Consider the following 27,938-nt stretch of genomic DNA (forward strand, 5'->3'; position numbering starts at 1 on the left):
GCATTTCTCGTGATGTATTCTGCATATAAGTTAAATAAGCAGGGTGACAATATACAGCCTTGACGCACTCCTTTTCCTATTTTAAGCTATTCTGTTGTTCCATGTCCAGTTCTAACTGTTGCTTCCTGACCTACATACAGATTTCTCAAGAGGCAGGTCAGGTGGTCTGGATTACAGATGATGATTTCTGACCTTGAACCTGTATCTGCTTTCCTGGTTCCCAGAATGCTTTGGCCTACAAGTGTTAGTTGCTCAGTTGTGTCCGACTCTGTGCAACCCTATGGACTATATACAGCCTGCCAGGTTCCTCTGTCCATGGGATTCTCCAGGCAAGAATACTGGAGTGGGTTGCCATACACTTCTTTAGGGGATCTTCCCAACCCAGGGATTGAACTCATGTCTCTGTCTCCTGCATTGGCAGGCAGGTTCTTTACCATTAGCACCACCTAGGAAGGAATGAGAGAGGGGCAAATATACCCTTGGTTTAGGTAGTTTGAGGCAGCTTCCCTCATAGCTCAGTTGGAAACGAATCTGCCTGCAATACAGGAGACCCTGGTTCGATTCCTGGGTTGGGAAAAGCCATTGGAGAAGGGATAGGCTACCCACTCCAGTAGGCTTGGGTTTCCCTTGTGGCTCAGCTAGTAAAGAATCCACCTGCAATGCAGGAGACCTGGGTTTGATCTCTGGGTTGGGACAATCCCCTGGAGAAGGGAAAGGCTACCCACTCCAGTTTTCTGGCCTGGAGAATTCCGTGGACTGTATAGTCCATGGAGTTGCAAAAAGTCAGACACAACTGAGTGACTTTCACTTTCACTTTAGATAGCTTGAATTGTTGAGGACCTTTCTTAAAATAAAAGCAAGACTGGGCTCTCAAAAACACCTGGGCATTGAGTTAGAGCTCTGCAAAGTCTTCTCTATCTTTCAGGCAAGGGGGAATTCCTGGAAACTCTTATAATGGCTTGGAAGGGCAAGGTTTGCAGAAGTCACAGAGCTTTGCCTAGAGTTGCTATGTTGGTGTGGGGGTGAGGGGTACAGGGTGGCATCTGCTGGGAATACTGATAAAGCTGTTTTGTCAGGAACCCCATTGGGATTCCATGGAAGAGTGTGTTCCAAATAATGGTATAAAGTTACTCCCACTCCCCAATTCAGGACATCAGCTTAATTCTTCACCAGCGGAACAGGTTGAGCTGATGTCTGTTTTCTGAGAGAAAATTGAAAACCTTCACAAAAGTGGCCAGATGCTTCAGGAAGCAGGAGATGGGAGAGGTGGAGAGAGGAGATCAGTGGTCCTCCAGGTTGGGTCAGAGTCCTCTCGGCTCCAGTCTGCTTGGCAAAGCGGTGGGTCTGCTTGTGTCTATTTCTTTGTATCCATGAATGTCAGACTGCTCCGTTTACATCTCTGCTGGGGGTATGGAGGGGAGGAGGGAATGGGGAAAGGTTCCCTATTTGGAAATTGCATTGAGATGGAAAGACAATATGACACATCGGCTCATGTCAAAAGAGCTCATTCTTCCCGCCTACAGCATTAGCAATTTCCCACTGAGGTTTAATTTTTTAGAAATTATTATTTTGTTTTAATTTATTTTATTTGTAGCATAACTCAACAGGACACTGCAGCTCAGAGCAGGGTGGGAAGTTTCCAAGGGCAGTCAGGCCACTGCCTAAGAGACTTGGGGTGGGGGGCAGGGGAAGTGTACTTCGGTTATTTCTGATCAGAGTAGAGCATAGGAGTGGGAGGCCGCTGGCTTTTGCCTCAAACCTCCTCTCACTTTGCCTCTTGCCTCACCTCCACCCGCTTCTCCTGCTTCTGAGCAGTCTGGCCTATGGAGTGGGGGGAATCCGGTTTACAATGCTCCAGCCACGACTGCACAGGAATGAGAGTAACGAGGGAGGAGAAGCCCAAAGCGAGTCTGGACATTTTAAACTCACCCTCTTCTTCAGAGCCAGCAAAACTTCACTCCCTCCTTCTTTTCCCTGCTCAGCTTTCTCCTTTCCTCTCCTGCAAAATCCTAGAGTGTGGTTGCTGGAAGAAGCCTCAAAGAGCTTCTCATCCCACTTAGTCATCTTGTCAATAAAGAAACCAAGGCTCTTACTGGAGCATGACTGCCCCAAGGCTGGTTTGGTGCACCAGCCCTGGGACCCAGCCCCCTGGGGCACAACTCTGTGCCCTTGTTTGCCTATGCCTTGCTGGCTCTGCACCTCCTTCACTTTCCCATCTTTAACCCAAAAACTTAGAATGTCTTCCTGGGACTTCCCTGGCAGTCCATGGTTAAGACTCTGAACTTTCACTGCAGGGGGTGTGGGTTGGATCCCTGGTCAGGGAAAGAAGATCCTGCAAGCCAAAGAGAGGACAAAGAATAATCTTTTTCTGAGAGATAAAAGTTGAGGGATACACGGGGATGATCCAGAGAGATGATATGGGGTGGGAGTTGGTAGGGGGGTTCAGGATTGGGAACTCATGTACACCCATGGCAGATTCATGTCAATGTATGGCAAAACCAATACAGTATTGTAAAGTAAAATAAAGTAAAAATAAAAATTAAAAAAAAAAAGTTGAGGGATAACAATTTCACTTCTTTCTCTCCTTCCCTACCCGGGTCTGAATAGGACTCTGGAGTCTGAATTTAGTCTTTTCATATGAAAAGAAACCTAGATGTGTTTTGGGAGTGGGCTTGCAGTCTAAAAGGATTCTCAAGAGGAAAGAGTCCCATTTTTACATGAGGATTTTTTCTTTCTGCTTTGTGGCTGGTTATGTGAACAAATGTATCGGCAGTTAACTGTGGGGAGAGGGCAGGAAGATGACAACTAGGGCAGAGCTTTGCTCTTAATGTAAGAATTATTAAATAACTACCTTTCTCTTTTATCTCTCTTTCTGAATCAGTGTTTCTTTATGGGCCCCTTTATATACATGCCAGTTCTGTGTCTCTCTGTTCTCTTCATCTCTCTCTTATATTTGTCTCGCTACATGTCCCTCTCATCCTCTGCCTCTCCATGTCTCTCTTTCTCTTATCTCTGTCTCTCTTATCACTCTCATACACACACACGATCACTTACACAGTCCAGATTCAATAGTTATTGACCGAACAGGGAGCCTGAGCCCCTTGCCCACAGCCCTGTCAGAGCGAACCTTTTTCTCCCCGTGTGGTTGAGAAATGCCAGGTCCGGAGCTGCTGCCGGGGCGCCAGAGACGCTGCAGAGCTGCCTGCCGAGTGTGGAGGCAGAATCCGGGAACAATGAGAAATTATCTGTTAATTCTCGGCTTCTGCCACCTGCTCTGCTCCGAACAGGCTCCTTTGCCTTCAGTTTAGATGCAAATTCCCCCACTCGTTGTAAAGCAAAATATTGATTTCCCTGCATCACAGGCCTGGGCCCTTGGAACGGACCAGTGTTTTTTTCATTCTCTGCAAAGGCAAAACAAGGCGCTTTGTTCTGCAAATTTCCCCAGGAACTGGAGAAGGGGAGGGAGAACTTGCTGCTGAGTAACAGAGCTGCCATAAACAGGAGCAAAGAGCCGTTAGTCTCCACTTGTTATTTTATATAAATACAAACCTGCCCCCTCAGAAATCGCTAATGAGTGTGTGACAAGGGGCCTCTGAGCTCCAGTCTCTCCAGGTGGTGGAGGGAAAACCGATGGGACCTCTGGGCTCCTCAGGTGGGTTCTTAAAGCACTGGGAGGAGAATGGGGACTCCACAGCCTCACTCGCTCTTGGCACTGCAACTGAGCACCTCTCACAGGAAGGTGGCCTGGGTTGCATTGTGTGGCCGGGATCGTGTCTTCTCAGTAACTCCCGCCTGCCTTCCAAGTCCTCCCCTGTCGCAAGCTCCTGAAGCCAGAGTGAAAGCTTCGAACCCGCCGCAATTGCCCGGCCTATCTCCCTCTCCTAATGGGGTGCCCATGCCACCAGTTGCATCAACGGAGCCTTCAGCACCATGGACAGAGCTAGGAAGCGCAGGCGGTTTGCCAGGGTCCTCTCAAGTATTATCTTGACCCTCGGTACCTGGGGCACTAGCTGCCCAGGGCTGTCAAGGGCCGGCTAGCTCAGATGGCGCACGATGGAGACCGCCAGGAGCTGGGGCTCTGAATCTCCTCTCTCCGGGAAGTGAGTCACCGCCGGAGCCACTTCCAATTAGCGCGTTAATTAGGAGGAAAGACCTTCCTCCTCCACCCGCCACCCGGATACACACCAATCCCCTGGATTTCAGAGACTGCAGCTAAATTTTCCTTCTCAGCTCCGGGAAGGCAAAGAGACTTGAACCTGGAGTTTCGGGTGAACCCCACAGAGGAAGAGGCCCACCCGCCGACCAGCCGAGAACGCAAGATTTTTGTGAGAGGCCCCGCAGGGGCCTGGCGGCTGTCCACAGACCTCCAGGTTGAAAGGGGCACCTAAGAGCCCCCTCAGTCAACCTGCTTCTGGACCTTACGCCACAATTCCGAGAGGCGAGTTCTGCCCAGTCTAGCCTCAATCCTTCCGTTTAATTTTCGGTCTTTTTGGCTCTTGTTATGCTTAACAGCAAGCGTAACATCGGTAGTGTTACACCGAAGCGGGGAGATGGGTCTGGCGGGAACCGAGGGCCCTCTTGAAACGCCCCCCGTTCTTATTCGCCAGAAACTTTCCCCTCCGGTTGCCATGGAGAGAGACGGCCGCTGCCTCCCGTCGCCATAGCAACGTGCGGGTACCGCGGACAGCAGGAATGCGGGGCTCAGAAAGTCTTTTTGCAGTTCACATCGCCCCACAGTCTTGGGGTCTTCTGCCTTCGAAGCTGGGACAGGCGGCAAGTCTGACTAACTTCCCCGATTAGGAACCTTGGCCAAGGTCCTCCCACTCCTAGCAGGGTCATCCATCTTTCTAGAACAGGTTTCTCCGTTTCGGTGCCACTTGTGTGGCATGTGGCAGTTTACCCAGTGTTTTCACAACCACTGTCTTTATATCTCCCCGCAGCCCGTGAAGCACTCGTTTTCATTTGTACCCCTTTCACAGAGAGGAAAAATTGAGGTTCAGGGAGGCCCAAGGTCACACCAGGCCGTGAATGCGGAGCCGGATCCTAGGCTCTTTCCCAGGTCTTGAACCCTCCAGGATGCGGGACAACTCGGTCCCTCCGCCTTGAACCGCCCGGACTCAGACCGGTCGCTGAGTGTAGAGGGGGCGGCCGTGAGGCGCCAGACTTGCCAGCTGCCGCGGGATGCCACGTGAGGGGCGGAGACCCTGCGGGGAAGTGATTAAAAGCCGAACGGAGCCGGAGGGGGCCGCTGCGGGGAGGGTCTTCTCGGGGCCGCCTTGCCCCGCCCCAGTCCGGCCGCGGCGCGGGTTCCGGCGGCTGCTTGGAGGGCTGCGGTGTCCGGGGCATGAGTGGGGTGCGGGGGACCGGGGAGCCTCGGTGCCAGGCGGCGCTCGAGGTCCTGGCCTCTCTGTGCCGGGCCCGGCCGCCCCCTCTCGGGCTGGACGTGGAGACTTGTCGGAGCTTCGAGCTAGAGCCCCCAGAGCGGAGTCCGAGCGCTGCCGACTCAGGTAACAGGAAAGCAGAGGCCCCTTCCGTTCCTGGAGTCTCGCCCTGGCTGTCCCTGCTCCTCAAAGCCCCAGCTTCGGGAGCCCCGGAGCTTAGGTGGAGAACTCTAGCTCCGGATTCTGGATTCGGATCCAGCCCCGGCTAGTGCACTGGCCATCGCTCGCAGGACATAGAGAGGCGAAGGGGGTCCGGGAGGGAGAGAATACCCCCTGCTCAAGCCTGTGCGACTCTGCGGGGCCCCGCGGAAAGCCGGGCTCCCAGGATGCGGCTCCCCGAGGGGCCTCAGTTTCCCTTTTGCTCTCTCTGCTTGCCCCGCGGGCGATCTTCCCGGGGAGGGGGTCCGTGGAGCAAGCAGGAGACCAGGGACATCCCGGCTGAGGAAGTAACTCGTCTCTTCGGAGGCTGTCAAGGTCCCGGGTGCGTCTGTCGGTCTGTCCCGTCAGTGTATCTGATCTCTCGGGCAACGCGGCCCCAGCCCCCTGGGTCTCTCAGGGAGAAACTTGGGTCTGCGCCTGGCACGAGGTCTTTGTGTCCGGGTGTCTCCGACTGCGAGTGGCTTTCTGCGTCTCCGCTGGGGGGCGGGGGGCGGGGTGGGGGAGGGTGTCTCGGCCTCCTCCCCGCCGCACCCCCCACTCCCCACCGCTATAACTCGCTCCCTCGGTCTCTCTCTGACTCACTCGGACTCGGGGCCGAGGAGCGACGGAGCCGGTGTCTCTTGCCGACTTTGCCAAGCGGGCGCCTCCTGCCCGAACGGCGCGGACCCTGCGCCGGACGCAGTCCCAGGCGGCTGCCGAGCCCAGGAGGGAGCCCGAGCCGGGTCGAGCTCGCCGGAGCCGGTGAGTCCGGAGCGCGAGCCCCGCGGGGCCCGGGCCTGGCGCGCAACTGCGGCGTCTCCCGGGAGTCGCGACAGCGGGAATGGCGTGTCGCGCCCTGGCGGCGGGAACCGCGGGAGGGTGGGCGGCGCGGCGGTCGGCCCGCCGCGGGTATTTACCTGCCTCGCCCGCGCCGCGCGGCCGCGCTCGCCCCCGGCAGCCAGGCTTCTTTGTCCGGATCCCGGGGTCTGGAGGGTCCTGGGCGGGAGGGAGGAACGGGCGGTGGGGAGAGGCTGGGGGCAGTGTGAAACCCCGAGAGAGAATACGGAGTGGGGGTGGGGAGGTCCTGCAGGGACCCGGGCTCCGGGGTTCCTTTGGCTCCACAGACTCCACCCCTCCTTGTACCCCAACCCTGACCCCCGTGGCGCTGGGCCTAGAGGTTCGCTGGGGTCGCCCCGCGGCGGCGCATCATCCGCGCGGGAGAGCGAGGAGGGGGCCCCGAGAGGCGGGAATTTTATCTCCACGCTCTTCTCCTGGGACCAGAAGCGGGGACTGGAGCCGCGGTTCTGGGAGGAGGTACAGGTGGGGTAAGCGCTCCAGAGGCCGTAGGTTCCAGGCCCTGTTTTCACTTGAGGTTAAAGGTCGGAGATGTAGCTAGGTCCTAGGTTAGGAACAGGGCTGCTGGGGAATAGGGGAGAGGGAGGGGAGTAGTGGGCCTGGGGGAGGCTTGTGTGCGTCAGGGGGCTGTGTCCAACCGTGGGGCGGGTGGAGCCCGCTTCGGCTCTGTGTGGGTTGTAGGGGGCACTGCTCCCCCCAGCTCTGGTCCTGGCAGTGTTTAATCAGTGAGCTGATTACTGCAGCAGAAAGGACTGAGGTTAGACATGCAGAAGAACTTTTAGAGGGTGGTACGGTAGTGGAGGTTGATTCTTCTTGAAGAATCTCTGAACAAATTAGGCCCAGTAAGTATTATCAGATTTTGGTTCTCAGGTGCCATCACCTCCTGCAGTACCCAACTCCGTATGCCTGTCAGACACACAATTTTCCCCAAGTCAGGGAGTCTCTTCTTGCCTGCCTCCCCAGCTCCCTTCCCTTCTTTGCTCCAATGATCCTTCTCCAATGGGTTTCTTAATGTTTGCTCTGACCCCCTCAGACCCTAAAGGGGCTAATTCAAGGTGAGAACACACCTGTCGAGTTCTGGATGGAGACTGTTCCTCCTGTCTGTTTAGAGCAGAAATGCTACGGGTGGGGGGCAGCTGGCATACATATGTACACATCCTGATACAGGGAGGCATTGGGGTTCTGACTCCAGAGGGACACCCCATAGTCTGCAATGACAGGTACCTGGATGGCCAGGCTGGGGATGAGGGAAGGCTGAGGAGTAAGAGCCAGCAGGCCCAGATGAATCAGTATGCCTTCTCTGCAGGCTGCTTCAGAAAGCAAGGTTGAGTTGTCAGCCCTGGGGAACTTTAACTTTGGCTGCTGAGTCACAAGCCCTGGGGCCAAGCTGTGGGGGGAGGGGTCTGAAAGGGATGGGAGAGGCAGAAGAAGACCCTTGATCAGAGCAGGAAAAAGAAAAATGGTTAAGTGTGGCTTTGGGATCTTGCAGGCTTAGGTGTGCATGGAGTCTAGGGTGATGCTGTGGAATTTGGGATCAGGCCCTGAGGTATCCCACCTCCCAGGCATCCCAGAACAACTGCATTCCAGAACTGTCTGGGTCCAGATTCTCCATTCAGAGAAATGCTGCATCTTTTCATTTGCAGTTTCATGAAAAATGCAAGTGATGAGAGTATTCCCAGATCCCTTTGCCATTGAATGTTTTCCTCTGCCTTTCTACTCCTGTAAGTCTCCAGCTTATGCGATTTTAAGTAACACCCTGAGATTCAACAACTGAGATTCAGACTCTACTATCATTTTCAGGGACCCTCTTATATGCCAAGGTCTGTGATACGAATTGCACAAGAAATCTCAATCAGACCCTGAATTGGAAGCATTTGTACACAGCTATCGGAGCTGAAAGCAAGTCCCATCTTTTCTTTAAAAACATTAAAGGTGAAGGGTCTGCTTTCCTTCTTACTATCCACCTGCCCTCACCACCACCCCCCACCCCCACCCCAGGGATACTAGCAGGCAGTTCTTCACCTTTCTTTGTGTCCTTTGCCTTATGGAGGTGAATAAACTTTTTTTTTCATAAGCCAAGTTGCAGAGTGTTGGGTGTGGGTAGCTTGGGTTCTGATAGCATTCTCAAGGTAGTAAGAAGTACAGAGTGGTTCCAGAAAATGCAAGGATCTGTTGAGAGAGCCTGAGCGGCCCTGCCCCTCCCGGGTTGGCAGGCAGGAATGATTATTCTCTGGTGCACTTATGGCCATGAGATGTGTGTGATGTTTGTTCACTTTTCTAATGACTATGGAGATGTTCTGTGATTCAGCCACCTGGCTTTGAAGTTGGCCTTTTGCAGCACAGATAATATTTCTCCTGCTTGTGATGCCAAATTAAATGCACAGCATTTCATCCAAGCACACAAAACAGTTCTGTTTCTGTAACTGAGTCAGTCCCTCACTCCTTGATGGAAGGAAGGAATTCTGCAGATTTTGCCCTCTCTGGGGAAGAGTGCAATACAGAATCCTTTAGAACCCATGGTGATGAGATTCAGACTATGGTGCGTCTTTGGCTTTAAGACTCTAGAACCAGGATCAAGGATCTAGGCGTTGTAGAGCCCTTGGATTTACAATTCTAGAAGTTACCTTCTCTCTGTGTGGGAACTTCAAGAGTGGGGATGGTAGATACAAAATGTTCCATCCTCCCAAGCTCTGCACAAAAGGTATGTTCTTTTCTAATTGCTCTAGCATGACTGGGTCCTCCCTGTCCACAGAGTTGGGGCATGAGGTGTGACTGGGAATAATGAGGACTAGGATTGAAGCGTGCGGATCAGGCCAGTTGTTTTTAGGTCTGTGTAGGGCTTCCCTGGTGACTCTGATGGTAAAGAGTCTGCCAGCAATGCAGGAGACCCAGGTTCAACCCCTGAGTCAGGAAGATCCCCTGGAGAGGGAAATGGCAACCCACTCCAGTATTCTTGCCTGGAGAATTCCAAGGACAGTGGAGCCTGGTGGGCTACAGTCCATGGGGTTGCAAAGAGTCGAACACAACTGAGTGAGTAACACTTTCACTTTCCCACAGAACTGTCTGGAGTGGGGTGGGGGGAACATAGGGTAAGAGAAAAGTCCTGACCCAGCTAAGTGGCACCCCTGCTAGACCAACTTAGGAAAAGATGCCAAAAACAGAAGGTGGAGAAAAAAGGGAGGGAGATTTAAAAATAAAAACAGAAGGACACAGCCACAGCTAGGAACTGAAAGCAGAGGGACTTAAAAGTGGAAGTGAGCAGTACATCCAGCTCTGGATTCTCCAGGTATATGATACTGCCTTATCCCTCCCTTCTCTCTGTGCGGGGGCTGAACTGTTTTTCTTGCTCCATGAGGACCAGGCAGACCTCTTTTATTACTGGTTACAGGTATAAACAGGGAGACGGAGGTGGAGGAAAAAGAATCCAACATTCTGTCTGCCCCTCTCCCCATCATCCCAGCCTTGACTGCTCCATTCAGAGGGGCCACATGTCCTGACCACCAGGCAGAAAGGTACAGTTACCATCCACCAAAATAATAATACTAAAATAACCCCTAAATTAATGCCAATGTTCTGTTAGCTATGACACTCCATATTAGTCTCCGATTTATCCCTGAATCCTCTAATGATGGTGGAAACAGGCACCCAGTCATAAAGCTTGGTGCGGCTGTAATTAGTCCAGCATTGTCTCTCCTCATCACAGCTTTTCCAAGAGCATTAATTCCTTCTCTGTTTGGACTCCACTAATTATCCCCAACGGTAGTTCAGCCTGGATCTCTGAAAGAAGGAAAGGAAGCAAAGTCTTCCTGCTTCCCCTCCCCCCCAACTCTGAATTTTAATTATACCAGGTTCTCCTAATAAATTTACAAGCAGAGCTTATTATTAATGGAAGATGTCTGTGAGCCTCAGAACAAAATAGCCTTCATTGTCCCAACACACACACACACACTCTCTCTCTCTCAGGGATTTCTCAGGTACATTTCCAGATGGGACTTTTCCAGGGGCCATTGATTATTTGCCTGATGGGTATAGTTTCTGCATCTTCCAGGGAAGGAGAAAGAGACGGGGGATGAGGAGGCTGGCCCCCAGAATTCTGCCCAGGTTCAGAGGGTCAGGCCAAAAACCTGAAGATGCTCCCCACCCTCTCCTAATTATAGTGAAGAAATGCCTCCCCAGCTTCTCTGCCCAGACTTTGCCTCTGGACACTTTAGCTCTGCCTCCAGACCCCTCAGACCCTGGGCTTCGACATCAGAAAGTCCCCAGTTCAAATCCCAACTCTTCTGCTTAGGTACACTTTGTACAAGTTACTACCTTAACATCTCTCAACTTAGTTACTTTATCTTTGAGAAAGTGAAAGTGAAGTCGCTCAGTTGTGTCCGACTCTTTGCGACCCCGTGGACTGTAGCCCACCAGGCTCCTCTGTCCATAGGATTCTCCAGGCAAGAATACTGGAGTGGGCTGCCATTTCCTTCTCCAGGTGATCTTCCCGACCCAGAGATCAAACCTGGGTCTCCCACATTGCAGGCAGACACTTTACCCTCTGAGCCACTGGGGAAGCCCTTCTTTGAGAGGTGAATATTAATTTCTTAGGTAGGATGTAAAGATTAAGAGATCTTATAAGGGGCACAGCACTTACTATATAGAAATAAATAATAAATACTGTTACTAGGGCTTCCTTTGGAGAAGGCAATGGCACCCCACTCCAGTATTCTTGCCTGGAAAATCCCATGGATGGAGGAGCCTGGTAGGCTGCGGTCCGTGGGGTCGCTAAGAGTCGGACACGACTGAGCGACTTCCTTTTCACTTTTCACTTTCATGCATTGGAGAAGGAAATGGCAACCCACTCCAGTGTTCTTGCCTGGAGAATCCCATGGGCAGAGGAGCCTAGTGGGCTACGGTAGTCCATGGGGTCACAAAGAGTCAGATGCATCTGAGCAACTAACGCTTTCATTACTAGTGTTTGTATTAATGGTTCTGACCAGACTCTTTTCCCTTCCTAGATTAGACACTGCACCTTCCAGGGTTTGGGGCCTCTGAGTTTCTTGCTGGCTGCTCCCTGAGTTGTGCGGGTCTGTGCCTCCAGCTGTGTTTGCCAGGAGCTCCTTCACTGAGGCAGCTTTCGCTCTGCAGAGCCTGACATTGCCCATTTCTGAGGGTCCGTCAGTGACCCCAGACCCTGCAGCCAGCTTTCTCCAGCTTTGAGGGGAGCAGAGGAAATGGTCCTTTCTTTTCACTTCTTCTCTCCAGTTTATCTTTTCAATTACAGTCTGTTAGCAAGAATGTCTGTTACTATTACAAAATGGATCTTCCTGACATGGAAGCCCATTAGAAAAATGGGAACAATAGCAAGCGATGAGAAAAGCTGATAAATCCTAACACTATGGGTGGAGAGAAGAGGAGGGAGGACTGAAGTATCAGGGCTCTGTCTCTGAAGAAAGAAGTGTCAGTGGGGAGATAAGAAATGCCTGGGTTGCTAATTAATAGCCTACCGTTTTCCAGAGAGAGAGGGAGGCCATGAGCCATCCCCCCCTGTCAGACACAATCTCACTTAAGGTGACAGGCAGGTCCTGCCCTGATGGCCTTCAGGGAGTCATCAGGAAAGAAGGGGCCTGATCATCATCACCAGGAAAGAAGGGTCTTAAAGTCTCTCACATGTTTGCCCCCTGGCCCCATGTCCCCCTTCCCTGCCTCAATGCCCAAGCTTTGGGTCCATTCTGTACCCAGTGAACTGTTACCCACCACAAAAACAAAAACCAGGAAGAAGTAACAGCAACTTACCTTCGGGAACTTTCACCACATATTGGGCTTCCCAGATGGCTCAGTGGGCAAAGAATCCACCTGGCAATGCAGGAGACACAGGAGGCACGGTTCAGTCCCTGAGTTGGGAAGATCCCCTGGAGGAGGAAATGCACCCCACTCCAGTATTCTTGCCCGAAAAATCCCGTGGACAGAGGAGCCTGGTGGGAGCCTACAGTGCAAAGGATTACAAATAGTCGGACTGACTGAGCAACTAAGCACACGCCCCCCATGTATCCCGCATTGTGCTCAAGGCCTTACTTTATCTAATATTTACAGTGATTCTTTGACGTAAAAGAGGAGCCCACTGTTTGGAGAAGTTAAATAACTTGTTCAAGGTCACACAGTTGATGAGCATGCTCTGTGGTCATTCTGGCACTGGTGCTCAGTGGAGATGACTGCCTCGTGTCTCTGAGCACTTCCCCAGTCCAGGCTAGAACCCACGTGCCCTGCACAGCACCAGATCACTGGGTGTGTTTCCGAAGCCAAGTCCCATCGCTCTCTGCTCTCCCAGAGGCTGCTGGGTAATTGGTCAATATGGTTCCCCAAACCAGGTGCCCATAAAATACTGGTCTCCTCTGATACCTAATACTGAGCAATGGACTTCTTTTCCCCAGTTTCCAAGCAAACTTTGCAAAAGCATAGTACGTTCTGAATTGTACACTTTTCTTCAATGAATGTCTTCTTATTCCTTTGGAACTTGCTTCTGTTCACCAGCTGGTTGGTGGCAGTAATGGCAAAACAACTGAACAATGAGTGTTGACAGAAAAACTTGGAGATGTGAGATCTTTCACAAAGGATGTATTACATCTTGAGATACAGGGAGATCTAGCTATAGTGTATATGTATTATAATACATATTACTATATATAGAGACAGAATAGAATAATTGTATTATCTTAATATATATATTATATAATAGAATAATTGTATTATTGCCACTGGTAAAATTGTCCCTAGTTTGTAATGATAAAGTTAAAGCTATCTCTCTTATTAGTGTCCATGGTTTGCATGTGTTCTTCCCACTAAACAAATTGTAAAATTAAAAGATGTTCAAAATCAGACTGGGCAGAACTAGATAATTCTAATAAAAATAGCAAAATATATATTATATGGCCTACTACATTCTAGGCACTGTCCTTTGCACTTTTGATACACTTGATCCCATTTAAATCTCACAATGACCCTATCAGGTAGATACTATTACTCTACCCATTTTACAGATGATGAAACAGAGTCTGAGAGAGATTAAGAGTCACAGTTGATAACCAGTAGAGATGGACATTGAATGAGCCCAGTCTGACTCCAGGACAGTGCTTCTTTCTCTCCAGGCTGAAGGGGAAATAAAGAAGGAAAAGGAGAGGAAGAAAGAACAGAAATACAAACACTTAGGAAGTTCATCCTCTTTTTCAAAGTGTAGGACTTTCTCCCTTACCAGAGGCTTACCTCTCTTTCTTTTATTGGAGGATAATTGCTTTACAGTGCTGTGGTGGTCTCTGCCGTGCGTCAACACGACTCAGTCATAGTTATACATATACATTCCCTCCTTCTTTAGCCTCCCTCCCCACCCCCTTGCCCCCTCCCCAGGTCGTCACAGAGCGCCAGGCCGGGCTCCCTGCGTTGCACAGCAGCTTCCTGCTAGTTATCTCTGCCACACATGACTGTGTGTATATGTCAGTGCTGCTTTCTCAATCTGTCCTACCCTCTCCTTCCCCCACTGTGTCCTTCTCCTCTCTTACCATGAACCCAGTGTATGGTATAATATGAAGAGCACTGGGTCAGAACTCAAAAGGTGGCTAAACTGCCCATCAAAATGCTCTCTGCCTCACAGGGTTGAGGTTCAAACAAGACTTGAGTGGGGAAACGGCTTTGAAGGCTGTATATGCACCTGCAGTTTACTAGAGGCGATGCATCCTGGTGGGTTGGTCCCAGCAGGCCCGAGGTAGGAAGGCAAGTATCTTAGGTCACCTGGGCCTTTGGACAGCCCTTTGTGACACATTTTCAGCCAGGCCCTGCGGGCAGGCTGAATTCCAGGCCACATGAAGTGATTTTAAAGGAGCTAAATCCTCTGCAGTCATACCCACGGTGGCCTAATTCTGGTCTTACCAGCCTTGCTCACCACCTTGTTCCCCTGTGGTGTGAACCCACTCAGCATCGGGACCTAATTCTCTTTGCGTGGCCCGCCTGTGAGGTATCCTGGAAGAAGAGTCTCCAGGCAGAGGAAGGGCCTCCTGGCCTTACATAACCAGTATTGAGCACTGGGTGCCAATTCCCAATAATCTCACAGCGCTGAGGGAACAACAGCTAGGGGCCATGTGGAGACACATTCCAAATAGCAACCATGCTGAGGAAAAATTGATTCCTCCACCTCTCTTTTCATTTATGAATTCAGTTGTTGTTTTTTTTTTTTTTGGTCAGACTGAACATTTAAATACACTCTCAGCTCTCTTGATTCTCCCCATTTCTCATTAAAATTCTAATTATTACCAGAGCAAGAAAGATGTATGATCAAAGGAAAGCAAAACCCTAGAAATACCTTTTGTTTTAAGGTGACTCATATTGCAGAGAATGCACCCAGAACCGCTGTAACAAAGAACAGATGTGGAGGGCTCAGAGATGGCCAGATACTTTTAAATATACACAAACACACACACACACACACACACACACATATATCTGTGGTATATACTTAGCTATATCTGTGGTAGCATTCCTGTGAACTCCAGGGGTATCAGGGCTTAAGGAAACAGTCTCCAAACTATTTAGATCATGAAATCATAACAGCAAAATTTATTTTTGTTTAATACTTCCAACATGTGTTTATTTGCTCCCATGTTCTATACACATGGACAAAAGGGGTATTATAAAGCTGACTCTCCAAACACTTAGCAGTTGTGTGACCCTGGGCAATCTATTTAACCTTATGTGCCTTAGTTTCCTCATCTGCAAAATGAGGATAATAATCTTCACCTATTTCACTGGAGAGTCTTAAATGAGTGAATACATAAAAAGCACTTTGTGCCTTGGACATTTTAATTGTTCATAACTTGACTAAATTCAATAACAAAATTCATTACTACAATTTGTATATTATAATTCTGATTTTTTTAATTTTTTATAAAATGAATAAGTATTCAATAAATCTGATATTTTTTTCTCTTACACTCCCAGGATGCATGCACAACGTAATTGGAGACCTTTAGTCTAGAAGTTCACTTAGAATCAGTTTGGCCCCTAGCAGTCTCTAGTGGGCTAACCTCAGCTCCTATGCTGGGGAAAGGCTCCCAGGTCTCTGTGCAGGGGCCTGGGGGCTGGAGAAGGTGGCAAAAGGCATGAGGGTCCTATGTTCTTATTCCTTAGTCCTGAAGGTGATAGCTGATCAAGGCCAATACCCTACAGCCAGGGAGTCGGGAGGCAGTGCTACCTCCCCAGAGAGGATGACTGATGTTTTGGCCTCTTCCTCAGGTCCCTCTGGAAGGAGGAGAGCTTTCCCTGGGGCCTCTGCTGTGAGAGTTCTCTTGATCCCCCGAAGAGGGACCAAGCATCTCCCAGCCTAGTTTAGTACCAGGAATATGGCAAGTGCTCAGTAAATATTGGTTGAGCGATAATGACAGCTGTTTTATTTGACATTGATCGACTGATTCATTCATTCATTCTCATGTGTCAGTTTCTATGCTGAGCCCTGAGTCAGACAAATAAAAAATAACACAGGGTTATAGTAACCTACAGTTTCATCCAGGACAACAGTCTGAGACAGTGGAATGAGCCCCAGGCTGGGTGGGCAGTGGACATCTGGACCCTGGTCTAGGCTCTGTGATCTCTGACCGCAGCTGAATCCCTCGTCTGGATCACTGCTTCCACCTGCAGAAGCACAGCCTGACCTCGGTACTTGTAGGGTCATTCCTCACCTTAAATCCCAAGATTCTTAAGGCTTGGGACAGGATAATTCAGAGGCTGCAAGCTCATAGGCCTGCAGTGGCAGGCAAGTAATAGGGACAGGAGCTGGTGAGCACACAGCCTTCTGAAGGGCATCGCCAGTTCTCAGTGTGTGGGAGCACAGGTCCAGTCACCAAATCCTCAGGCCATTTCCAGAGAAGCCAGGAATCTGGTGTGATGATGACAATGGTGATGATGGAACTGCTTGATTTTTCAGTCATATGCAAGCCAAATAAGCCTTCTCTTCTGGCTTGTCTACAAGTGACCTTTGTGCAAACCCATTGGTTCAAGGCTTCCTGATGTCTCAGAGTAAGAAGAGGCCTTGAGCTCAAAGGTTCATTCCTAAAGGTGGGGTGGGGGTGGGGGGTGTGCTTAGTAGCTTCTCCCAGAGAGAGGCATCCTTCACAACTCTCCTAGGGTAATGGACATCCTACTTGGGGCACAGGGTGGGAGAGTGAGTGCCTGCCTCTGAATCAATTATGACTTTCAAAAATACCAGTGTTACAGCAGAGCTCTCACACAGCCACAGGAATGCGGGCAAAGGACAGCTATCGGAATTGTTTGTATTTAGCTCTGAAGTAAACTATGTGGATCAGATTCCAGCTTGGTGTGGTGTGTGCAGGCTCAGTCATGCCCAACTCTGTGCAACCCTATGGACTGTTGCCCTTCAGGCTCCTCTGTCCATGGAATTTTCCAAGCAAGAATACTGGAAAGGGTTGCCATTTCCTTCTCCAGGGAGATTCCAACTTCATACAAGTTATTTGTTGAGCCTACTATGTGCACACTTCTGGGAATACAGAAGAAGCATTGGATCTAATCCCCACCCTCAAGGAGATTATGCTTGATCTCATTCTCTTCAAGTCAACCTACTCACTATATATTAGCTCCTGCTGTGGGCTTGGTAGGCTTGGGGTGAGTGAAGAGAATGAAGTATCTCAGCCTGGGGCCCCTGATGTCTCACAACCTGTGGAGGAAGAGAGCTGTCTGCAAAAAACTACTCTGCTATAAGTCTGGCCATAGTAACAGTTCTAATAGAAATTCAAACAGCATCCAAATGTGAACGCCTCACGAATTTGCACATTTGCTTAGGCTGCTATTTAAATTACTTTCCTTTCCCGGGCACATGCCAATAGGGAGTCGGGGAGGCAGCCCAGGTGCTCCCCAAGCTGGTGGTGGGGGGAGGGGCGAAGCTGGAGAAATCAGCCTGAGGTGAACACGAGGCTGCAGATACTTCACAAGTTGGATGTGGAGCACTGACCCTACAACCACCCCTCCTCTGCCTGAGCAGCCTTCTCATGACCACTCTTTTCTCTTCTTCCGTCTCTGTCCCTTGTGTGTGGCCCCTCTTTGACAACCCTTCCCGGCTTCTCCCCACCTCTGTCTGTCTCTGTGCCTCCCTGCCTGGCTGAGGGCAGGCACCTCTGTCAGCCTCCTCGCAGTGGTAGTTATTGTGTGTGGCGTGGCCCTGGTGGCAGTTTTTCTCTTTCTCTTTTGGAAGCTGTGCTGGATGCCCTGGAGGAACAAGGAGGCCTCCAGCCCCTCCTCTGCTAACCCCTCCCCGGAGGCCCTCCAGAGCCCCAGCTCCAGAGGCAACATGGCGGACAAGCTCAAGGACCCCCACACCCTGGGCTTCCTAGAGGCGGCTGTGAAGATCAGCCACACGTCCCCAGATATCCCGGCTGAGGTGCAGATGTCCGTCAAAGAGCACATCAAGCGTCACACACGGCTGCAGCGACAGACCACAGAGCCAGCATCATCCACCAGGTGAGGGTGGACCCCTCCCTTCCTTACCTCCACATTCCTGAATCCAATACATGAATGAGATTCCAGCCTGTGAGGATCAGAGACCGGAAATAATCATATGCTTATTGTGGTTGGAGAATATGTCAGATGATGTCTTCCGTGGTGGGTGATCGGCTCAGAGGTGGGCACCAGGAGTGACTTCAGCAGAGGGGAACCTTGGAGGTGGGGTGCTGTGCAGGTGGTCAACCCTGAGATGTGCGTGGGTGGGAGGTGTTGGCTTGTCCAGAGGGAAAGGAATATGCAGAGGTGCAGAGGCGTGAAAGTTAATGCCGTGTCTGTGCCCACACCGCCTCTGAGATGGAGTCTGCAGTGTGTGGGAGAGAAGAGATTCCTAACATTTTGAGAAGGAGAATAGCCTTTGACAGAGTTCCCTGCCTTACAGAAATTGTATACAACATTCTTTATCTGAACAAACAAAATGACAAAAAAAAAAAAACAAAACCACCATGTAATGACAAAAACCTACTCTAAATTCAGAAACGTTTAAAAGACGTGAAACATGCATGCATAAGGCGTTGTATTTATTAAAAATTTGGGGCTTTTATGGATTCCTGGGTCCAGGATCCCAGCGGACCGGCCAAAGGGAAGCAGGGCTGGTCTTCAGATTGAAAGCCAGAAATGGTGCAAGTGCTGGGTCACATTTATGGAGTTTGTTTTTTGACATCAGGCAAATTGCTCATTTTCCTAAGCCTCAGTTTTCCCAACTGTGAAATAGGGCTACTGACGCTCATAAGGTTGCTGTGAGGAGCCAAGGTAAGAATCCATGAGATAATAAGAGCTTATTATATACCTGGCTCTGTTCTAAGTACTTTGTGCGCATTCATTTCACCCCACAGCAATCCTATGCAATTGCTACTTCTATTTTTTCATATCTTATAGTACAGAGAGATTAAATAATGTGTCCCAGTTCATGTAGCTAGAAAGTGGCAGAGGGAAAGGGGGTGATGATCAAGGTAGTGGTGAAGGAGTGCTGTATGGAGGGTGGGAAAGGATGGTCCTTCTAAATAGGGGAGCTTTTTAAATAGGTGAACCAGAGTCACGTCTACCAGGAAGGAAACCTAGAAAGTCAGAAGCAGAAAAGCAGGGGAAAAGATCACAATGGCTAACGTTTACTAAAGCTTGTTATGTACCAGGCCCCCTTCCAACTACTTTACGTGGATTAAGACATGCGCACCAAGTGCGGCAGAGATAAGGCGGTCAATCAGCAGGAAGTAAAGGGGGCCTCAACACGGGGTAGGATGAGCCAGAGTCCTGAGCCGTGTAGGCCTGCACCCCGCTCTCCCGTCCCCTCACTCTCTCACCCCTCCACCCCTCCTCCAGGCACACGTCCTTCAAGCGCCATCTGCCGCGGCAGATGCACGTGTCCAGCGTGGACTACGGCAACGAGCTGCCCCCAGCGGCGGAGCAGCCCACCAGCATCGGCCGCATCAAGCCCGAACTCTATAAGCAGAAGTCGGTGGATGGGGACGATGCCAAATCCGAGGCCAAGAGCTGCGGGAAGATCAACTTCAGCCTGCGCTACGACTACGAGAACGAGACCCTGATTGTGCGCATCCTGAAGGCCTTCGACCTCCCAGCCAAGGACTTCTGCGGCAGCTCCGACCCTTACGTCAAGATCTACCTCCTGCCTGATCGCAAGTGCAAGCTGCAGACCCGGGTGCACCGCAAAACCCTGAACCCCACCTTCGACGAGAACTTCCACTTCCCGGTGCCCTACGAGGAGCTGGCCGACCGCAAGCTGCATCTCAGCGTCTTCGACTTTGACCGCTTCTCCCGCCACGACATGATCGGGGAGGTGATCCTGGACAACCTCTTTGAGGCCTCCGACCTGTCCCGGGAAACCTCCATCTGGAAGGACATCCAGTACGCCACGAGTGTGAGTACCACCGGCTCCGGGGGCCTCTTGAGGGTTTATAGTTCTGGATTTGAGTGGATGTGTCCAGGAACCCACGAACCCCTAGAGACAAATGGGCCTCTGCCCTTCAGGATGTGAAAGGGGAGCCCAACTCATAGCCCAGCCCACCCTAGGGGAAATCCTTGCACCAGGTCCCAGATTAGGGGGTGGACGGGGAGGGAGGGTGACAGCAGAGCTCTCAAGCGGTTGGGAAGGGAAGGAAAGGGAATTTGTATCTATTGCTTCTGATGAATCTTCTGTAGTGGTTGCCTCTACCTGCTAGGCCTCAGCACTACCACCTATAATGTATGTCTTTAATCACGGGTGAGGATGGGGCCAGGCCTATAGACTGACTCAGAGAGCAGCATGTGCCAAGGGCTTTGATGTGTACTAGAAGCCTGGCACAGGCGATCAAGGACAGGCTATATTAATCAGGATAAACCAGGTTATGCCGCAGCAACGAATAATCCTAGGATTTGGTAGCTTAAAGCAGCCAAGATTCAGTTCTCGTTCATGTTACATGTGCTTTGCAGCTTACCTTGTCACCAAGTTTGCAGAGGCTCCGTTTTGACCCTGTGCTCTTAGTTACCACCTCAGGAAGGAGGGGATATGGCAAATTGTGCACTATTTCTTAAAGCTTCCATGCAGACATGACAAAGGTCACTTCCACTCACCTTTCATTAGCCAAAGCAAGACACATGTGACTCCCAATATTAAGAGGACGGGGCAAAGCAATCCTACCACATGTCCAGAAGAGGGACTAGAAGTACTTAACAACCAGAACTAGAAATTGTCATGCAGCAGAGTCCTTGCTCTCAGGCCCTGCCTGCCTGCCTGCGCCATCTGGAAGGTGGTAGGGGAGGAGGCCAGCCTGGAAGGAGACCTGGCTAATTCACACACTACAGAGCCAGATGCTGGGCTCTTCATGATCAATTAGAATTAACCAGGAAGGTTTCAAGGCGCACAAGGAAAGGGTGATGTATTGGTGTACAAGGAAAGGATTATTAAAGAAGCAATGGGAGTTGGATACGGTTAACCCGGGGAGACTTCTTGGAGGAGAAAGTCAAGCACTATTTTGAAAATGAGTAAGGCTTGAGCTGGCTTTTTAAGAGGGGGGCAGGTTTGGCACAGAGAATTAAGAGGGCATCTCCAAAACCCTTGGGTCCAGCGTAGACAGTGTTCTCCAGGGCCCTGGGTGGCTGTTGAAGAAGCTATGTAATTCCATCCTGCAGACGTAGGTGTGGGATGTACCTCTCTCTGAGTTCAGCCAGGCAGCTGAGAGCCCTGAAGGGGTGTTGCCACCAAATGCCAATGGCCTTTTGTCTGGTGTCTTGAACGCCAAGTGGTTGAGTGTCCCCTGGGATCTTTCTTTCACTATTTCTCTGGGTTTAGACTCTCCCTGTGGACAATCAATGCTCAATATCTATGTATTGAATTTCTAAGGAGAGAGGCTGGGAAAATCAACCCCACTCTGGTGGGAAAAGGAATTGATTTGTTCAAGGAGAGGAAGTTTGGTGGGCTCTGTTTCTGCTCTGGGAAGGTCTATCCCATTCTCCTAGCTGGTGCTAACTTTGGTCCAGTTTGACGTCCCAGCGTCTCCCCTACTTTTGCTTTCCTGAAATGTCATCCCCAAGAACAGAGAACAGCACAGGCAGGGGGGCTTGCAGACAGGGCGGGCAGATGGGGCCGGCTGGAACAGCAGCTGTGCACCAGCCCCAAGCTCAGCAGCTCTGCTCTATCAATCACTGTGAAGTTTACATCTGGTACAGCTCTTCCCTTGTGGTCTCAAATGGCAACAGCTTCATTATGGTGACTGTACAGGTAGCGAAGAGCAGCTTAGTCCTCCCCATACTGAGGCTGAGGCCCAGGGGCTCAGAGAGAGAGAGGGGTGGGGGCCAGGGGCTGTGAGGAGCAGGACTCAACTCAGTCCTCTGAGGAGCCTCCCTTCTCCTTCCCAGAGACCTCCCTTTCCTGTGACTTTAGCTCCAGGCACAGTGGATGCCCTCATCCTGGAGCAGGCAGTCTGTGCTCAGGTACGCCCCTCACCTGAATGCTAACTTCCTAGAATTCCGTGGCTGTCCCTCCCCTTGTCCCACACCTCTTCCCCAGCCCAGCTTGAGAAAAAGCACAGACCCTCACCGTCCTCATCACCCTCAGTCAGTACCATTATAGTCCTCCTCCATCTTCTCTTAAGCAGGACCCTGTGCGAAGCACTGGGGAGCAAGGGGGGTCTGGGATAGAAGACAGCCTCTTTGACCCAATGCAGAACTTGAATTATAGAGACAAGAAATGTTCATGCAGTAGCTAGTGATGCAAAGTAGCAAATAATGTGTGAGGTTGTAAGATCTGAGAATTAGGACAGTCAGGGACAGTTTCTTGGGTGAAAGAGAATTTAGCTATGTGGGGAGGGCTTGGTATACATAACTTGATATGCAAAGAGGAAGGGGAAGCATTCTAGCCAAGGACAGGGGGAGTCTGGGACCAGGAGTTTTGAAGCTGAAGGTGGGGTGACTTGCTCATACACCCATCTTGCTTGCAGTCTGTGGGATGAATGTTCTGTCTAGTGAGGCCACCAGGGCCCTCCTCTCTGCAGCTTCTCAGCAGGCTGGCTCTCAAGGGCGGTCTCTTTATCCTGGGGGGATGAGGATTCAGGCAAAGGAAGGGAAAAGGAAATAAAGGGCTGGTGCTTTGGCTTGAGCTGACTGTAAAATTGTAATTATGCTGAGGCCAGAGAGGCCCAAGTCGCAGTGACGGGGAATGATTGAGCACTCCATGTATGTGAAATCCTGTAGCCAGTGCCATGGGGGCCGGTGTGGATGAGCCCAGTCGGCTCCCATCTCTCCCACGTCCCAGATTCCTGCCGGATTCTGTTCCTAGAGTTGCATTTTGGCCTCCAGCTCCTCTAACCTGCAGGCTGGTCCCTGAACACGCCCACCATTTCTGCCTCTTGCCTTTGCTCCCAAGGTTCCCTCTGGCAGTCAGGCCTTTCCCCTGCTTTGCTGACCCAAACCAACCCACCTTTGAAAGCTTCCCCCAAAGTCCTTCCACCTTCAGAGAAGTCACTGCTGGATTTATTCTCTGGGTCCCTCAGTTATACACCGAATCATATTCTGTCTTGCAAAGTCCTCCCAGTGGCTTAGGAATGGTTTGTGTCCCACATTTGACTTTTTTATTTTCCCCCAGGGCTGAGCATGTCATTTTATGCAAACATAAGATCTCAGCACCTTCTTGCTGAATGACCGATGGCTTAGTTAATTCAAATAAAACTACATACTGGTGCACAGGGAAAGGACTATTAAAGAAGCAGTGCAGTTAACCTGGGAAGCCTTCCTGGAGGAGAAAGTCAAGTAGTATTTTGAAAATGAGCAGATCTAGGCATGGCTCTGCATTCCTTCAGAGTAACGGTTCGGGTAGATGGCTGATGTCTGGAGTAGCAAAGAAATGAACCAGTTGGATCAGGTGGTCTGGACTGAAGTGGAGGGTCAGTGACTCACAGTCTGGTAGAAGGAGAGGCCCTGTGAGAAGCGGGCTGGGGAGGCTGCTCTGAGGTCACACCAGTCTATGAATGCTGTCTGCTTGTTGCTTCTCACACGCAGACGGGAGGATCGGGTGCAGCCCTGGCAGGTGGAACCAGACCTGCCCCGGGACCAAACCCTGCTTAAGGTGGTTTAGAGTAGCAAAGCCTGGAGCATTTGTGTTGTTTCCTTATGAGCACTGAATGTGGAGCTTGAAAGCTAGTGAAGGGAAGGTATGCATCCAATTAGATGAGCTTGTTTAATCGCAAACCCTTAAAGCCCAAGGAGCACTGGCCTCCGCATCCCCAGGTTGTTCTGGACAAAGCTTAGGCTGTAACAGAGCTACCCCGCCCCCTCACCTGGAGGGTGAGGAGCAGGCACAGCAGACGTGTTGGGGCCATCGGATCCCTCTATTGTTCCCTGGAATCAAGACACTCAGGCTGCCACTGAGGCTTCCCCCTCTTGCTGGCTTGACTAAGGTCCCCTGGAGGTCTCCTGGGAGTTCCCTGCGGTTTGCCATTTTTCTCTCCACCCAGAACTTCCACTGGAGGAGATCATTCTGCTCTTCCCTCTCCCCTCTTCAGCCCCCAGTCTCATTATTTCTATATAAAGCTGTAGATTTATCATTATAATAGAGCTGCCGTCACCAAGGTTTGCTAACGTCTCTGTAATCTTGTAGTTATTGCTACAGAGGCCTCAGACCCCAGAGCACACAACTGTTCCCTATCCCCATTCCTGCTCCTTCATGGAGGCTGTAATTGGGGCCATAAATATGTGCCATGCTTGGTGGCGTTAATGGACTTGGCCATCTTTCTGCCTTACCGGGTTCCCCATAGGTCAGAGTGAGCGTGTGTGGTCATGTGTGTGTGCATGTGTGTGTGTGTGTGTGTGTGTGTGTGTGTGTGTGTGTGTGCGCGTGCATGTATGTGTGTGTTTGGTGGCAATGCAGTACTCCATAGACTATCAGGGAACCTGGACTCAGCCTGCAGGGGGGAAGGGAGGCCTTGTGTGCTGGAACAGTCTTTTCTCTAGCCTGGGAATGAGCAGAGCTGGGTACAAAGAACTCAGGCTTCAGTACCAGACAAACTTGTGTTGTATTCTAGCTTTTGCACTCTCTAGCTTTGAGATCCTAGGGACATTGTCTAAACCATGCCTCAGTTTCTTCATCAGAAAAGTGGGAGGTAATAATGGAACCTAGCTTGTATTATTTGTAGTCACTTAAATAAAATGCAAAGCTGCCTAGGGCAGCACCATCACAGGGCAGCCTGCTGAGCTCCATGCTTACAGTGCCTCTCTTCTAACTCAGCCTCCAGGGCACTATTTATACCACCCCCGGGTCTGAGCCCCAACTTTGGTCTGGACCATCTATTCCGACAGGTGGTTGGCTATTATTCATTCCTATTTTATTTATTTCTCTCTTTTATGTATTGTCTTACCATGTGTTCTCTGTGTGACCTTGGAAAAGTGACTTGCCCTCTCTGGGCTGCACTTTCCTCAGAAACCAGTTTCAAAGTTATGAGATTCTGAGATTCTCAGCTTCTCCTGTAAAGAAGTGATTTCATAGCAGAAAAACCCAATGCGCGGGAGTGTGGTCTCCCTAGTAGAGGCCTAAGCCCTGGGTTGATAGGCCACTGGGCAGAATTCCCTCCCCTCAGTGTCCTCTCTTCAAGCCCCTGGGAAATGTCCTCCAGGGAGTTGCTGCCACAAGCAAGGCCCCGTCAGCAAATGGCCTTCCTCCTTTTCCTCTAAGACACAGTCCTGCACCTGGGCTCAGCACCCTCCCCGCCTCTCAGGTCCCCCATCTGCCAGTTATTAATATGGAGGTTATTACTTGAGTTCCTACCAGGAGCCAAGAGCACAAGCAACTTTATCCCATTTCATCCTCACCAGAAGCCGTATTACTGTGCCCTATATGTAAGTAAAGAAATGAAGGTTGCAGGCTCAGTAATACCCACTGCCACCCGGACAGGTAGTGGTAGAGAGCCTTCAGCAAGTCCAGGCCTTCAGCAGAGCCCATGTCCTGCACGGCTAGAGGGGAGAAAGTGTGATTATGTTGCTCCTTGGGCAGAAGACAGACCCTGAAATTGTGCAGCTCGTCAGGAAATCCAGAAGAGTGTTTGGTTTGGATTTTCCTTCGTGACCTGGTTCATTCCTCTTGTTCCGGGGACTTTTGTGCTGACACTTCGATTCTGTTACCATCTCCCCAGTGTTCTTCCTATGGGCACTGAGTCTGACATTCATTCCTCTTTCAGTCAACAAACACGTACTGGGTGCCAACTATGTGCTGTCAGTGTGATCACTGAGCGCATGTTGTGTATAGAAGCCTGGCTGGGCTGTGGAAAGGATGACAAGGAAAGAGCCCAGCTCCTACAGCTTAGGCTAATGGGAATTGTGTCCAGTGACTCCCCTTGCCAACCTCCCAGGCCTCTCACACAGAGGGCACACACTTGGGGACAGACCAATTCAGATGTTCACCAACAAACTTACCCAAGCTGCTGTACTGCAGCCATTAAGCAGAAATGTTGAGGAGAGAAAAGAAATCAGAGTCAGACGAGATTGGTTTGGGAAAGTTTCTAGAAAAAGAAAATGTTAGGCTAGGCTTTGCTGGCAGTGAAGGAAGAGAGTATTGAGAGAGAATCAGAGGGAAGGGAGTGTGTTTCTCTATTTTCTTTGGATTGGGGGAAAGATCTAGAAAGAACCTCTCATATGGTGGGTTTCTTCTCTTTGTGCAGTAACTACTTGTGGTGTGATTACCGTGTACCAGACACCAGGCTAGCCTGGGGGATACGAAAACTTCAACTTGGTCCAGTCCTCAAAGCTTCACAGTCTGATGGGGGAGGTAGGAAGGCAGTTCTCTTGTCCCAGGGGCACATGCAGGTCCCAGTGTGTTGGTGAAAGACTGGCCTCCTAGAATGAAATTGCTTTCTTTGCCAGAAAAGAGTTAGTTGCATCCTTTTCTCACACCCATGTGCTTGAGTGCAACAGGATCCAAGGGTAGCTTACAAAAGGCCTTTTCAATTAGAGTCAAAGAATCTGCAAAATTGAGTCACTGTGACTCATTCAATCACCCTGGGACAAAGCCTCCCAGATACTCATTGACTAGCAGTTTGATGCAACACCTTCAAAGTGCCCACCTTGGATCTTAGGCTCCCAGTTCTACCCTGGCCAGGAGGGAGGGCAGGAGCAAGAGGGAATTATAATGAAATTTCACCCACATGTCTTCAGTAACCTCTTAAGAACTTATTTGGGTCCAAGAACGCTGGGTATTGAAGGACAAACATAGTCCTTATTTTCAAAGAGCTGATGGTTGGGTGGAGGTTTCAGAGCAAGTAAAAATGTAACCAGAAGAACACTGTTTAACTAGGCGTGAAAAGGGAATGGGGGCTGGCAGAGGTGGTGAGCTGGAAGCGTGAGGGCGTGGAATGGGGGCTGCAGACGGCGAAAGAGAAGTCAAGAATGAGATTTGAGCTTGGGGAACAGTCACAGTCAAGAAGAAAGAGGAGACGGACCAGCAAAGGATACCAAGCAGGGGGAGAGCACAGCGAAAAGAGAACTGAGGACAGCCAAGGAGGGATGGGTCAGGAATTGTTCATCCAGCGGTGATTTCTTCAGGCATCTGCAAGGTACCAAGCACAGCTCTGGACATTGCGGATGGTTGTTGCTATTCAGTCGCTAAGTCGTGTCTGACTCTTTGCAACCCCATGGACTTCAGTGCGCCAGGCTTCCACATCTCTCACTATCTCCTGGAGTTTGTCCAAGTTCATGTCCTTTGAGTCGGTGATACCATCCAAACATCTCATCCTCTGTTGTCCCCTTCTCCTCCTGCCCTCAATCTTTTCAGGCATCAGGGTCTTTGCCAATGAGTCAGCTGTTCACATCAGGTGGCCAAAGTATTGGAGCTTCAGCTGGCAAACCACTCGGGTATTCTTGCCTGCAAGAACCCCATGAACAGTTAAAAAAAAAACAAAAACAAAAAAAAAAACACTGCGGATGCATGGTAAAGGAAGCCCCTGCTCTCAGGGAGCTTACACCCTGGTGTGGGGAGACAAATGAGTAAGTGAGATAAATAGTATGTTTGAGAGTGATGAGTGGCCTGGAGAAAATAAAGCCTGGAAGTGTGATGGGGTGTGTTGAGTTGGGAGGATGGCTGGAGGAGAGGTCCTGCGCTTGCGTACTCAGCTGCTCAGTCGTATCCAACTCTTTGTGACCCCAGGGACTGTAATCCGCCAGGCTCCTCTGTCCATGGAATTCTCCAGGCAAGAATACTGGAACGGGTTGCCATTTCCTCCTCGGAGGATGTTCCCAACCCAGAGGTCAAATCCATGTCTCTTGTGTCTTCTGCATTATCGGGTGGGTTCTTTACAACTGGCACCACCTGGGAAGCCCAATCACAGGGTAAAACAGGTTAGTCAGGGGAGATATCCCCAAGAGGAGGCCAGCCGAGTAGGCCTGAGAGATAAGAGGGGAGAGAGCCATGCAGAGGTCCAGACAGAGAAAATGCCAAATGCAGAGATCCTGAGGTGGGAGAATACCCGGCTTGTTCAAAGAAGTAAGGGTTCA

The 27,938-nt window shown here is 50.5% G+C and overlaps 1 protein-coding gene across 4 annotated transcripts in view; it reads left to right on the forward strand.

The window, feature by feature from the left end:
• Positions 1 to 5,344: 5,344 nt before the first annotated feature.
• The window catches only part of SYT6 (synaptotagmin 6), a 64,951-nt gene continuing 42,357 nt past the window's right edge, over positions 5,345 to 27,938 (forward strand). For 3 of the 4 annotated variants that reach the window (XM_068965617.1, XM_068965618.1, XM_068965619.1), the window contains exons 1-3: positions 5,345 to 5,507; positions 17,582 to 17,930; positions 19,290 to 19,845. In XM_068965617.1, the coding sequence (XP_068821718.1) occupies positions 5,345 to 5,507; positions 17,582 to 17,930; positions 19,290 to 19,845 (1,068 nt within the window). Of the gene's footprint in view, positions 5,508 to 17,581; positions 17,931 to 19,289; positions 19,846 to 27,938 lie in introns of those variants that run through there. The other variant, XM_068965620.1, reaches the window with a different exon arrangement.

This window comes from Capricornis sumatraensis, chromosome 2 (genome assembly GCF_032405125.1).
Source record: "Capricornis sumatraensis isolate serow.1 chromosome 2, serow.2, whole genome shotgun sequence".
Lineage (NCBI taxonomy): Eukaryota > Metazoa > Chordata > Mammalia > Artiodactyla > Bovidae > Capricornis > Capricornis sumatraensis.